This window comes from Melopsittacus undulatus, chromosome 4, assembly GCF_012275295.1.
Source record: "Melopsittacus undulatus isolate bMelUnd1 chromosome 4, bMelUnd1.mat.Z, whole genome shotgun sequence".
NCBI classification, from domain to species: domain Eukaryota; kingdom Metazoa; phylum Chordata; class Aves; order Psittaciformes; family Psittaculidae; genus Melopsittacus; species Melopsittacus undulatus.
The window spans coordinates 35,286,340-35,299,112 of record NC_047530.1 but is presented as its reverse complement, the minus strand read 5'-3'; the positions used below and the strand labels follow the sequence as shown (position 1 = coordinate 35,299,112).

The window sequence follows — 12,773 nt, the reverse complement described above, 5'->3', positions numbered from 1 at the left end:
AGAACAAGGTGGATCTCAGCTTTAAAAAAAAAAAAAAATCAAAGTATGTATGACATTTTCATATTGATCACAATAATTCCCAATCAATTATGTTAACAATATGTTAATGTTATGTTAATAACAGCCTCTACTGCAGTGCCCATAAAATGTCACACTTTTTTTACCCATGAAGACCTCAAAATCTTTTAAGTCTTTATGCTTCCACTACATTTAAAGCATTATCACCAGCTTAGAGTACAAACAGTCAAGTGGAAAAAAGCTATGCATCTCTGAACAAATGGCCCAAGTTCAGCAAGATCATGCCTGATTCGGGAAAGAAATGCAAATTCCAACAGTGAATGCCAGTTCTTGCCATCTGATAGCTCATCCCTTTCTCTAACAACAAGCCAAGACACACTCTCAAATTAAAAGGAAAAAAATGACTTACACTTAGGGTTAATATGATCTTCAAAGTTCCAGAGAGAATTGGGAGTCTCCTTCAAGTATGGCGTGCAAGTGACTTCCAATTGTTCCCAGCCCCTGAGGAACAGCAAAAGTGTTAGCCACCATCCCACAAATGATCATTCTGTACTTCCAGCTCATGTCTGATTTTTTCCCCATTTACATTTATACTTTCCCACAACACCTACCGTACCACTCAACCCCAGCAGCTACATTCTTACATGATCTAAGCACTATGTAGAAAGCAAACCAGACTTGCAAGGCAGCCAGCATCAAAATGCTACCAAATATGTGAACCACATTACTAACTTTGGCCACCTAAACTAAAACCAAAACCTAAGTCCATATATAACTAGTGCGATTTTTGAAGATGATGCACATTGACAACTACAAACTATATCAAGCCAATCCTTACAGTCTCTCCAGAAGAAAGAGACCATCGTTAAGTCAATCCATGCCTACAGCAACTGTATCACAGAAACAAAAGAATGACTTTAGAGGATCCCACCAACTGTTCATTTAGTCTGTAACCCTATTTCTAGCAGGTCACATAGAAAACTTTGGGAGAAAGTGCATCAAATACCACAGTAATGTAACAGCTTAATAAGGAATTTTCTACCAATCACCACTTAGCAGACTTAACTCCATTACTTAATTAATTCCATTCATTAATCACCATTTAATTCTCTGAAGGACAGCTATTACTACCCTTTAAATTCCTAAAAAATATATAAAAATCCATTATACCCAGCCTTCTTTGCAGTTAGCAAGTACTTTTCCCCCTCAGCTTTTAATGTCATCAGTATTTTGTGGCAATAACTTCCATTCACAGGGTAACTGTGTTAGGGGGAAAAAATCCCCACATTTTTGAATACTGTTGACAGAAATAGCCATTTATTTAAAAAAACCCCAAGCAATCACATTATTTACCCATGAGCCCAGTGTTACTGGTAAAGCCTAAATGGCACTTGCATTCCTGACCAGGCAGTCACCAGAGGTATCTGCCCACGCTCACTGTGATTCAGCATCCACAGGACTCCTTAGAAGCCCATTTTACCATAGCACAGTGAAGGGAAACCTAAGCTAGCAGTAATGGAGGCTGCTCTGGAAACAGAAGCAACATGACAGCACAGCCTGCTGCTTTAGGACCTGTGTTACCACCCCACACAGTACAGTTTTGCAGATACACCAGCTTGCTTGGCATTAGTCTGGATGTCTTTGCATATACTTCATTTTAATGATGAAAATATATAATTCAAGGACATACTAAATCCTGACCCCTGCTTGTATCAGCTTGTTACTGCTGCCCCTGCTTCAGATGCTGCATGCAAAAATGGCAGAAACTCTTCCAACCACAAAATAAATGAATATCAATAAAAAGAAATTTGTAAGATTCTGGTATGGAACAGCATGAATTGCCCCAGTTTCCAGCAATTTTTGTGAACCCCAAGGATAAAATGGGCCTCGAACACATCTGTCATCCCCTCCTGGATTTATGAGATTACAAGATCTACTCCCATGCTATTCTTGGATCTCTTATAAGGGACATTATTTTTCAGAGCTCTGTACCTTCCACTGTAACAGACTGCATAACCCTAACTCAGACCTTCTCTGGTTATATTTTTAGTACCTGCTAGTTACTTTTTTATTGTTTTAAAGACAAAAAAAATTAGGAAATACGGTTATTACTTAGTTTAAAAGTACTATTGAGCAAAGGAACATGTCAGCTCAAGGCCTTGCAGGGGTGGTGGGAGATTACAAACTGTTTACCATTTTGGCAGAATCTTTCCAGAAGAGCCCAATATACATCCTGTGGCCACATGGATTAGCCGGACTTGACTCCGTAGTACTCTGATGAGCTTCTCAGCCTTTCTGCCTACCACTTCAATCCGCCAAAAATCATTGGAGTCTCCTGTTCCATTCTATCATGCAAAAATGCCATAGGAGAAAAAAAAACAAAACAAACCCCACCAAAAAAAAAAAAACCCACCAAAGAAAAACCCCAAAAACAAACCCAACACCAAAAACAACTAAAAGACATGTGATTGAAACCCTGCAAACAGGAACTGCTAAAACTCTTAAGGTGGCAAAGCTAAACAAAGGAGCCCAGGCTACCCTTGCTCAGACTTCACAGAAGAGATTCTCCATCAGGAAGAGATGATTCTGGACATGAGCAACCACTCACAAATACATCTTTATCTTGCCAACCTTAAATATTTTTGCTTCCAATTCATCCTTGACTGTGGCTCAAAGTTACATTTTAAACAGGGCTAACTTGGCAGCCTCACAAAAGGCGTTCAGGCAACAACCTCTTGCAGTTAGAAATTCAGCCCTCAAAGCAGATTTCATTTTTGTGATTCAAAATTCTGTCATCATTCTGTCAAAAAAAAGGCACTTGTCTATGTGACAAGGCCAAATACATAAAATAATACTTGTCAGAGCAACTTCAAGGTTGCTCAGTTTGGCATTTCAGGAGTTGAATACTGCCAAAGCTCAACCCGCAGTAAATGCTTAAATTATGTTCTTGTCTGTGATCACATTACATAGGCCTTAAATATGAGAAGTTATTTCATACTGAATCAGTTTTTTCTCCAGTAGGGTACACTATCATTAATATACATGACATAATTATATTAATGTACATTATCACCTTAGCTAACAAACTAAAAGACACAGAATAAAACAGCTTGGCTTGGTATGAACTCTCCCCAAAAAGAAGCTTTTGTTTTGTTTTGCCATTCACTTACTATTCCATAGGCAGTGACCTGAAAATGCTTCCTTGTTAGGGGAGCCTCATGCTGGTGACTGTGAAGATTTCTAGAAGTTCTGAAACAAAATTAAAAGTTGTTTCGCTTTTACAATTAAAAAACTGTTTCGCTTTTACATCTCAGTCAGTTTGTGACAAGAAGTCTGGTTTGAGCCATTCAGAGAGCTGTCGGCACTTCTTTGACCACCAAATTCCAGCCGAGGGCAGGGCAGGATGCAGCCTTAACAGCAATGGGGGACACAAAGTGAAACTGCTGCTTCCCACCATACAACTCTGAGCTTATGCCACACTGGGCTGTCCTCAAGAAGGAGGACAGCATGAATAAATCCAACCCTCAAGCAATAATCCACTACCTTTGAGTGGAAAAGCCATTGCTAGGTTTTGGGAGTTTTGTTTTTGGCGTGGGTTGTTTCTTTTGTTTGGGTTTTTGGTGGGTTTTTTTAAATGAAGAGTAAAAGTGGGACTTCTCGCAAGAAGCAAAGCCAGACCCTGACCTCTCTTGATTATGGATTTTACTTTTGAGAGGAAAGATTTTATGACTTAGTCAGGCACAGATCTACTGAGGGGGGGAATCAATGGCCCGCATTAGCATCAGCTGTACATGATGCAGGCAAACAGCCTCCCATCCTAACCAGGACCGCTAAGTGAGGCAGCCAGAAAGACCTGACCATACCCTGGTCAGTCCTTAATAAAACCACTCGAACAGTGGATCCCCATCATCACGAGTGCAGCAGTATCCAGCCCGGCCTCATGGGCACAGACACCCTCTGCCCATGCTGGAGGAGGCTCACACACAAGGGGACGAGCGCTATCTGCCGGATCTTTTCCGCAGCACCACAATCCCACCTTCCAATCTGGAGACGTGAACAGGAAGTAACCAGTATTGCCTAATCAAGATTTTACCACATTCATTATCATCTACTTGATAGTATACTCCAAAATTCCAAGACTTTTTTTTTTTTAACTCTTAAAATCATTTGGGAAACCTAAGCAGTGATTTGTGAGCACACAATACCCAATACGGTATTTCCAGGCTCAGAAGCTTAGACCTCCCATTAAGAAATCAAAGCTGCAACAGCACAGAGTATTGTGGCTCAGTGACATTAGACTAGATTAAGATTAAATACCAAGTCACCAGGGTTACACTGCTTCCTCTCAAGAACTCCCTAGCTGATGATCTTAAAGGTCTTTTCCAACCTAGTTGATTCTGTGATTCTATGCTACAGAGAGGGAAGACACCAGCCAACACTTTTGTTCCAAGTGTTTCACTGGATACTGCCTATACCCATAGGACAGGATACTTACAGTATGCTGAAAAAAAAAACAGCTCTATTTGCCTAGAAAACTCAGAGAGGGGAGACAAGCAAAACAATAAGGGTTTTGAAATGGCTTCTTTGCAGAAGAGTTACCCTTAATATGGTACCTCACACAGCTGAACAAATCCCTTTTCTGCTCAGGAAGGTATTTTTAATGAAGTTGTGTGGTTCTGATGAAAGTTTTCCACTTGACAGACACCTTTCAAAACATAAACCACTGAAGAAAAACTCCACAAACCAAACACTGGAAATGTGGAAAGACAGACACCTCTGCCACACAGCCTGCTTGTGCTGGCCTAGTAACAATGTAGTCTCCAGCAGAAAAAGTCTCCCACCAATTGTGTTCAATCATGCAATATCCTTGAATCCCAGAAATCATCCTTACTCTTTATGTTCCAGACGAATAATATCTCCATGCCTCACAAACTCCACAGGGATCGAGGGGTCTGACAGATCTGCTGAAGGAAGGCAACCTTATCATATCAATGCACTGACAAACATATCAGCGTCTTAAAAAGCTTCTTGGGAATTCTCATGCCCCAGGTAGACAATATAAGGCAAACAAATCTGTGTCGACTCTGTCAGCCTGGTGTAAACCACTGCTCTAGTTTAAATAATGCTGCTCCAAAGAACATGGCCCCAGGAAGCACATACTGCCCTTAAAGGAGATGCCTGGTCAGTATAGCATCAAAAAAAATACATATGTATATACATATATATTCCATGAACTATAAAATTACTCTTGCAACACTGATTATGATTATGTTATATCTAAGTTATCTGCATTTTTTATTGTTTAGACAGTTCTTGTTTTTATATGCACATGCTGCAGGTAAAGAAAAGGAACTCTGCTAGACTAAACACGCCTCAGCTATACTATATGATACTCTAAAACAACAGATATGTGCAAACCATAGATCTTCACATTCACTAATATTATCTTGCCCCAAGCAAGCATTCATGCAAATCAGTTGAACATAATGTATCAGAATGCACTAGCACCCAAATTCTCTAAGACCCACAGCCACAATAACAAATTCCATAAAATATTAACTAAGTTCAGAATAATTTCCTCTGTTATTTGCAGCCTTACCTAGCTGAAAAGTTGTCAATGCAACCTTCAGCTAAGAAAATCTTATTTACTTCAGCTGCACAAAACTCAATAGACAAAACCAGCATCTGTCAAGATGGAACCAGATTTCCTTTGTTCTTTCTCCTCTGCTCCTCAGATCCATGAACAATACTTTGCCCTGGAGGGAACTCTGAATATTTAAGTGAAACCTGAAGCAACAGTTATAAAAGGCACTTCACTGGCATTTGTTACCTGTGTCTGAATGATGTTTCTTTACAATCCAGAGGTTATTCAAATCTTTATGTAAGTAGGCAGTGACCTGAAAGCACATGATGTATTATTTTACCAAACAAGAAAAAAGGTGGTGATGGCAAACACACACTCACAGCAAACTGAAGTCCCAAATAAATGCACCAATAACATAGAAAGCCTGGCATTACTTTTATGACAGTGCCCTCTAGAAAGGCCGGTCCTTAACCCAGATCATACCTTTTACTCAGTGTATAGCCCCTTATGCTTAATGGTGGTTCACATGCATCACAAGTATCGGCCTCTAACCGTATAGCTTGACCTCCTCTCATACTGCTTCAGAGGCTCCTTCTACAACAGGATATCCAAACCTGAACTTTCTGAAGAGTCACTAACCAGTACCAGAACCAGACAACAGAAACAGCACTGACTTTGCAGACAGCCGTCACTGGCAGAGATGTAAGACAACAGGCTGCCTGTGACAACCATAATACTTCTGCCAAAAGATACAGGCAAGGCAAGAAGGAATTTGGGAACAGCTGTTAAAGCCACACATACTACCCAGCTTATCCTTACTGACCCACTCAGCCTCACACAGAGTAACTGCTCTTACTGCTACCATGGGCCATCTGGCCCCAGGATGCTGCTCCCAAGGGCAGCCTTCCTGAGAAGCATGAGGAACTGTGCTCACCTTGCTCACTCTCCTTTTCCAGCAGCAACAAGACCTGTTCTGGGAGACCCTAGGCCCAGACCTGAGTCCCACACCGAGGTGGAAGCAAATGGCCCAGTGAGACACAGAACATACACACGTGTCTGAGGGTGGGGAAAACGGGAGAACTAGAGGTGGAACCCCATACCTTGAGGTTTTATCATCAGGAAAGGAGAGAAAGGAGGAGGCAGTTTTATTACAGTGTCCATATTTTACTCCCTAAATCTCCTCTAAGTTATGAACTCCAGACTCTCGCAGCTCCCTTCTGTTGTCCTGCCTCCATGGCACAGGTGAGAAAATCTCCACCCTTTCTCACTTACCCTCCAGGAAACTCCCATCAGCATCCTCTTCAAATACCCCATTCCCTGCTTTTAGTATCATAAAGCATGCTCTGCATTTGAATTCTATCTTTGAGCTAGTTTTGGTATGACATCTCCATCTATGGTAATAAACATCAATGTCACATGAGAGTATTAGAACTTTTGTTTGGGAAGGACAGCAAGAAAAGAATATTGAGACAAAGTTTTAATTTCTGGAAACTTCTTTCTCATCACAGTGACTGAAGGGAGTTAAAACAAACCTTTGCGTTCCTCTAGCAACTTTCTTTCAAGGAGCTCAGAACAATTTTCAGACACTAACATGCAAACTGCAAAATATATCTTGGGAAAGCTGCAGAAACTGCAAAGATTCGTGAAGTTTGATGGAGATAGACAAAAATAAGAAATTAATATAAAATTTGTATTATTTAATTAGCAATAGTTATATGATTTCTGATTTTTACTTTGATTTACTGCTTAATCATTTAATCAGAAGCTCTAATTTAAAGAGTAAAGCCTTACAGATTCTTTGTCAATGGATGAAGAAAGCACGGCACAAAAGGAGAGTAATTCATGTAAGATCACAGAGGCCAGTGGCAGGAGTGAAAGTACATACAGCAGTACTGTTGTTTTTAAAACACAGCATTGAAACCTGATAAACTTATTCTGTTTTAAACATAAGTTTTACGGCCTTCTTTGAGGTAGCAACAGCACTTTCAGTATGGAGAATTATTTTTAAGTCCTCTCAGCCTCCACCTAAGGAAGGTGATCTTGCTATGACAACAAAGCCTCGCTACTTTAAGTCACCTCTCCAGTGCAATGTGATAGGCTCTCTTCAAGAATCTTTTTTACTTAGACTTCCAAGTCAAGTGCACAGCTGTGACACTGAGAGGGTACAAGATGCTGAGTAAATACATAGGTCCTGTCACAACAACCCTGAACGATATGTGCAGTGGAAGGGAGCTGCAACCACTGACTACAGTGATTGTAGTCAAGAGGCAATGCTACCGCAGCACACTAACCTGCTGCTGGCGAGCCCCAATGCCCTCTGGGTAGAGGTGCCAGTGGGAGTGAAGGTATCCCCCTGCCATTCGGAGGTTCTTCATCGTGACCATAGATCCATATGCCAAGTCTACACGGGAAGGAAGAAAGAAAGAAAAAAGGCATAAGGCATCTCTCCTATAAATATCTTCCCCAGCTAGTCTGCAGTGCTCCGATTAGGCATGCATTCTCCTGTGTTGTTTTGATGAAAGCCTGTTTCCTGTTTGACACTTACTCCACACAGCTCATTGCAAGCTTATCTTCCATTCTCAACCACAATTCAGTAAAACCGTTACATAACATTTGGCTGAAACATTTAAAATTCTCCCACCTAGTTTTAATAAACAAGCTCTACTTCTTTTGCATGCAACACAAGAGGGAAGGGAGGCAAGCTCAGCTATCAGATAGCAGAGCTGATACCCTAGCTTAAAACACCTTCCTACATAGCCTCCCAGCACAAGTGAGAGAATAGTGTTGGAGAATGCTCTCCCACTAGCAGCTCTGGAGCAGCAAACAGCCTGAGAAAAGCTGAAGTAATCAGAAAGCTAAACCATATTAAAGTTTGTTCAATAGTGCCTAGCCAACCTGAGGATCAGATAACAACCACAGAGCCATCCTTCCCCTAAATTCATATGCATGCTGAATACAACACTGCTGAACCAGGAGCATGCTGTGTCATAAAGGAGTAGAGAATTTTCATCTTTCCATTAACACATATTTGGAAACAAATCCTACATCTGACCACCTACAAACCTAAGATGAACAGGACAAATCTTTTTGTTGTCTCAAGCAACATAAAAGCCAAAAACTAACAAAATGCATGCACACAAAATTCAAATCCTTTAAAATGGCATCTTTCCCTCTAGGAGTAAGATGAAACAGGCAGTGACTATGCACTAAACACTGCTCTTTTCAGCCTTTTTCTTTTCTGTTGATAAATAAAACTGCACAGAAGAGCTGCATGGATCTGACCAGGAAGGCATCTGCACTGTCCTGCACTGAGTCACAGGAGATGCTGGTTTTATTTAAAACCCCCATACGCTGACAACATTCAGTGGTTTCTTCTTTCAGATACTCACGCTCTGGAACAGACATATTATGAAGATTGTTCCCAATCAGCTGGGACTGAAATGCTGAACTGAAGAAACCATCCCCAGGACCACTGCAAAAGAGAGGAAAGAATGTAACAATTCAGCCTGAAAACAGAAATACAAAGTTCTGTCATGTATTAACAAATTGTTTTTACAGAAGGAAAACAATAAAACCAGATATGACATCAGGAGAAGAATGACTGCAGCTCCCTTAAATGCACACGCCTCAAATACTGTGAATCATGGCAGACACTGTCTTGCAGGAAATTGCCCAAAGCTGCAAAGACTTGAGGTCACAAAAATATACACACTGACCCTGCACAAAGCACTGCCAATTATCTTTGGAGGTGTTATGACAAATAAACTGACCCACTATCAGCTTAGATGTAACAAAGCCTCTCTCTGTGGCTCCTTAGGTCTCATTTCTGCTAAAAGGTTAGTGGTAGACCAGTTGACTTAAACTGAAAGCCAACAGATTTATTTTTATAATCCTTTTTTATGGTTAAACACTTATTCACCTCATCTCTTGATGATAGCATATGGAAAAACATTGGCCATTTTACTAGCTGTTGTGCTCTTCCCACACAAAAAGAATCCCCTGGTTGCAAGCATTCAGAGAAGAGTCCTCCCTTCCTCCCTTTGGGCACACTCAGACTTACTTTTTTAATCACAACCAAAGCATTTTTCAGGAATGCAGCAATGTTGTTTTATTTTTTTTAATTACAAAACAGAAAAAAAAATAAATTAAAAAAAAATAATAATGGAGTTGAGACATTTTCAGGTCCAAGAAAGAGAGGAGGAAAAGAAGGAGACAGAGAGTTTGGTTAGAATTCGTGCTTGGCATTTCAGAAAGTCTCAAGCTCAAATTCAGTTTCACTGCCAGCTTGGCCAGAGCCTTTCTGCAAGAACAATGCAGGAGTTTGAGTAGGGAATTAAACAGAAACCATTCTGACACTGAAAGCAGAGAACTCCATAATGAATAGCATTTAACTCGAAGCAAAGACAAGAGATTGTTCTTCTGGAGAAAACATCGTGAAATACCTTTTATTTAACACTGTAAAATGAACAGCAAACATAGCCGTGTAGAGGGCAAGCGGGAGCAGGATGAGGCAGAGTACACGAGCCAGTAAATGCTTCCCAAACATGACCTGTAACAAACACAACCTGGATCAAACAGTGCAGCTGTAGAAACAACTCCACTCCTTATTTCACAGGACTCTAATAGTGGTCCTATAGCTGGAGTCTGCCATGCAAGCAAGCACAGCAGATTGCAGAATTACCTCAAAAAGGCCTAGAAAGAGGTAAAAGCTTAGGCAGACCTTGCTATACATCCTCAGAAGCTGAAGGTGTGGTGCCTTGAAATTTCAGGATCTTGGGAAGAAGACAAAAAAAGGTAACAGCAGCGTTTAACTTTCCGAAGTGCTGACCATCCCTAACTTTGGCAAAGGAGGTTGGGCAGCTCCCATACCTCCCATTGACAACAAGGACCTTAATTTGTTTATCACCATACACATCTTCACACTGATGTTGCTCAGCCAGAAGTTACAGAAAAGTCAGCAGCAAAACCTGTGTTTCACCTGCCCCAACATGAAAGCAGAGTATTTTATTTAAATCACTTGGAAAGGTGGTTTGTACACAAATGCCAAAGAAACAATTACATATTTACATCCTGCTAACCATGCTGGTAGTAGAGTAAATACTGTAAAATACAGGCTGGATAATAAATAGCTGTGGGAGAAGAAAACAGTTACATCGCAAAAAATTTTTGCTACATGCCCATATGCAGCTTCAAAGCAGATTATGTATTTGCTATCCTCCATATTTTTTATATGTTACCTACCATACTATCATTAAGCTAACCATTTGCCACCCCTTAATACTAGATCCAAAGATTTCAGAAGTAATGGGAAAAAAGCTAAACACATTACAAAACTAAGAACTCACTGAAGTCAACAAAATAAACAGCTTCTCAGCTCAAGTACTTCAGCAGAACTTAATAACCACTGAGCACTTGGCAAAATAATGATTGATGGTACTTAACCAAATTTATGCAGAGGAGAGGCACATGAACTAATCTCCAGTTCCCTGTGCAAAAGGACCACAATATGTTTCAATCTTTGTGAAAAGTTTTTCTTTAACTACAGACTTTAATGCAAAATCAAAAAAGAAAATGCAACTGAAAACATAGAGCAAAACAAAACAGTGGACCAAGATAAATTGAGATTTCTAGAAACCAAATTAGTCCCCAAAACATTGCATGTAAATAATCATGAGTAGTTTCCTAACAAATGCAGAGATAAGTTATTCAGGCTTTCAGGGGTTTTTCATCACTTTTTTTCCCCCTCTCTTCCTCTCCTCAAGCACCAAGGTTGCCAAATAGTTATTCAGAAAGCATCTACCTTCTGGAGTAAATTTCTTTACATATTCTAACACTCAGAGGCTTGCTGCCTTTGTTGCCAGCAGCACAAATGAAATCACTGTGCAGCTGTCTGCTGGCAGAAAGCTTAGACATGATGGATTTGTTCCATTTCAAATGTAATTAACCGACTTTGCTCAAGAAGTGCATTTCCAGAGCTGGAATACTGCATCTTTGCAGCCCATATTGATTCACATTAATCAGAGAAAACAAATCACACAGTGGGAATAGTCCCCCAGTATCCCCAGTGTTTACGAGACAAACAGGACAAAAAATATAAGTGAAAGAAATAGAATTTAAGCTTCAGAAAAGGCTGAGACAAGAGGAGAACTGAACATCTTTTAAAATATGTGCTTGGAGAATTTATTTTCCTGCTGGTTGCAAGACAGCAAATGGAACATAAAGGTATTTCTCCAAACAGCAGATTTCACAGTCCCAAAGTATAAAACGCAATATAAGAATAGGGCACTCAAACACACTAGCAAATTTCTTACAGCTTATAAGAATTACATGTGTGTGAAATCAAGCAGGCTATAGCTGCTTTCATCCTCAGGACTGGCTATGGAGAATGCAAGTTACAGAGCATTCCTATGACTGATGACAGACCATAGCACATTACTGCTATATGGCCTATGCCCCCACACTCTCATGAGGCAAAGCCAGAGCTCGCACTGCTTATGCAAACTCAGTGCTGCATGACATGGCTGTCTGCCAGGTAGCACGTACTCCTCAGAAGGTCAGGTAACTGTGCTGGACAACATCTTGCTTTGGGCCATTGTACAGCCATTCCCAATGAGCATTTCTAGCCTAGACTGAAATAAAATTCATCCAACTGGAAAGGAAATACTTTATCTTGGGAAAAAAAAAATATCACCTTTTTGTTGTGCTCTTCTGACATTATATTCCACTAAAGCATGTTCAGGGTGGTATTTTTCATTTGTTTGGTTTGGGCTTTTTTCAAATGTATGGCAATAGTTTTTCCATTATAACCTTCATCTTTAATTAGCATCGCCCACCTCAGATGACCCTGTTTGTACAGAGTACTGCTGTTTGACAGTGCTGTCAAAGACTAGGGGAATGATAAAGCAAACAAAACAAAGAAACCCTTAACATAAAGAAAAGGTTTTGACACTCACCAGTGACAGGCTGAGATTCCCCAGCAAGTCCCATAGGTCATGCATTGTGTTCAGGCCAACCAAGAGGACTACAAAAAGGCCCACAAACTTTACCCCCATCGCTCCAGCAAGGTTCACACCAGTGAGACTCATCCAGAACCACCAGGAGGCAGAAAATGGCCTGCAGAACAGATAGAACAGTCACTGAATAACTGATGACTACATGTATGGGCATCTGC

General features: G+C 40.5%; 1 protein-coding gene across 3 annotated transcripts in view; it reads right to left on the bottom strand.

Annotated features, from left to right (window-relative positions):
* POMT2 (protein O-mannosyltransferase 2) overlaps positions 1–12,773 on the bottom strand; it is a 29,389-nt gene that overhangs the window by 10,725 nt on the left and 5,891 nt on the right. For 2 of the 3 annotated variants that reach the window (XR_004549546.1, XM_034061696.1), the window contains exons 6-14: positions 12,556–12,715; positions 10,045–10,151; positions 8,992–9,074; positions 7,894–8,003; positions 5,849–5,915; positions 4,910–4,982; positions 3,189–3,267; positions 2,212–2,363; positions 428–519 (exon numbers count right to left, since the gene is read on the bottom strand). Coding sequence is in view for 2 of the 3 variants with exons in the window: in XM_034061696.1 (XP_033917587.1) it covers positions 428–519; positions 2,212–2,363; positions 3,189–3,267; positions 4,910–4,982; positions 5,849–5,915; positions 7,894–8,003; positions 8,992–9,074; positions 10,045–10,151; positions 12,556–12,715 (923 nt within the window). In the remaining variant the exon portion in view is untranslated. The remainder of the gene's footprint in view (positions 1–427; positions 520–2,211; positions 2,364–3,188; positions 3,268–4,909; positions 4,983–5,848; positions 5,916–7,893; positions 8,004–8,991; positions 9,075–10,044; positions 10,152–12,555; positions 12,716–12,773) is intronic. The other variant, XM_034061697.1, reaches the window with a different exon arrangement.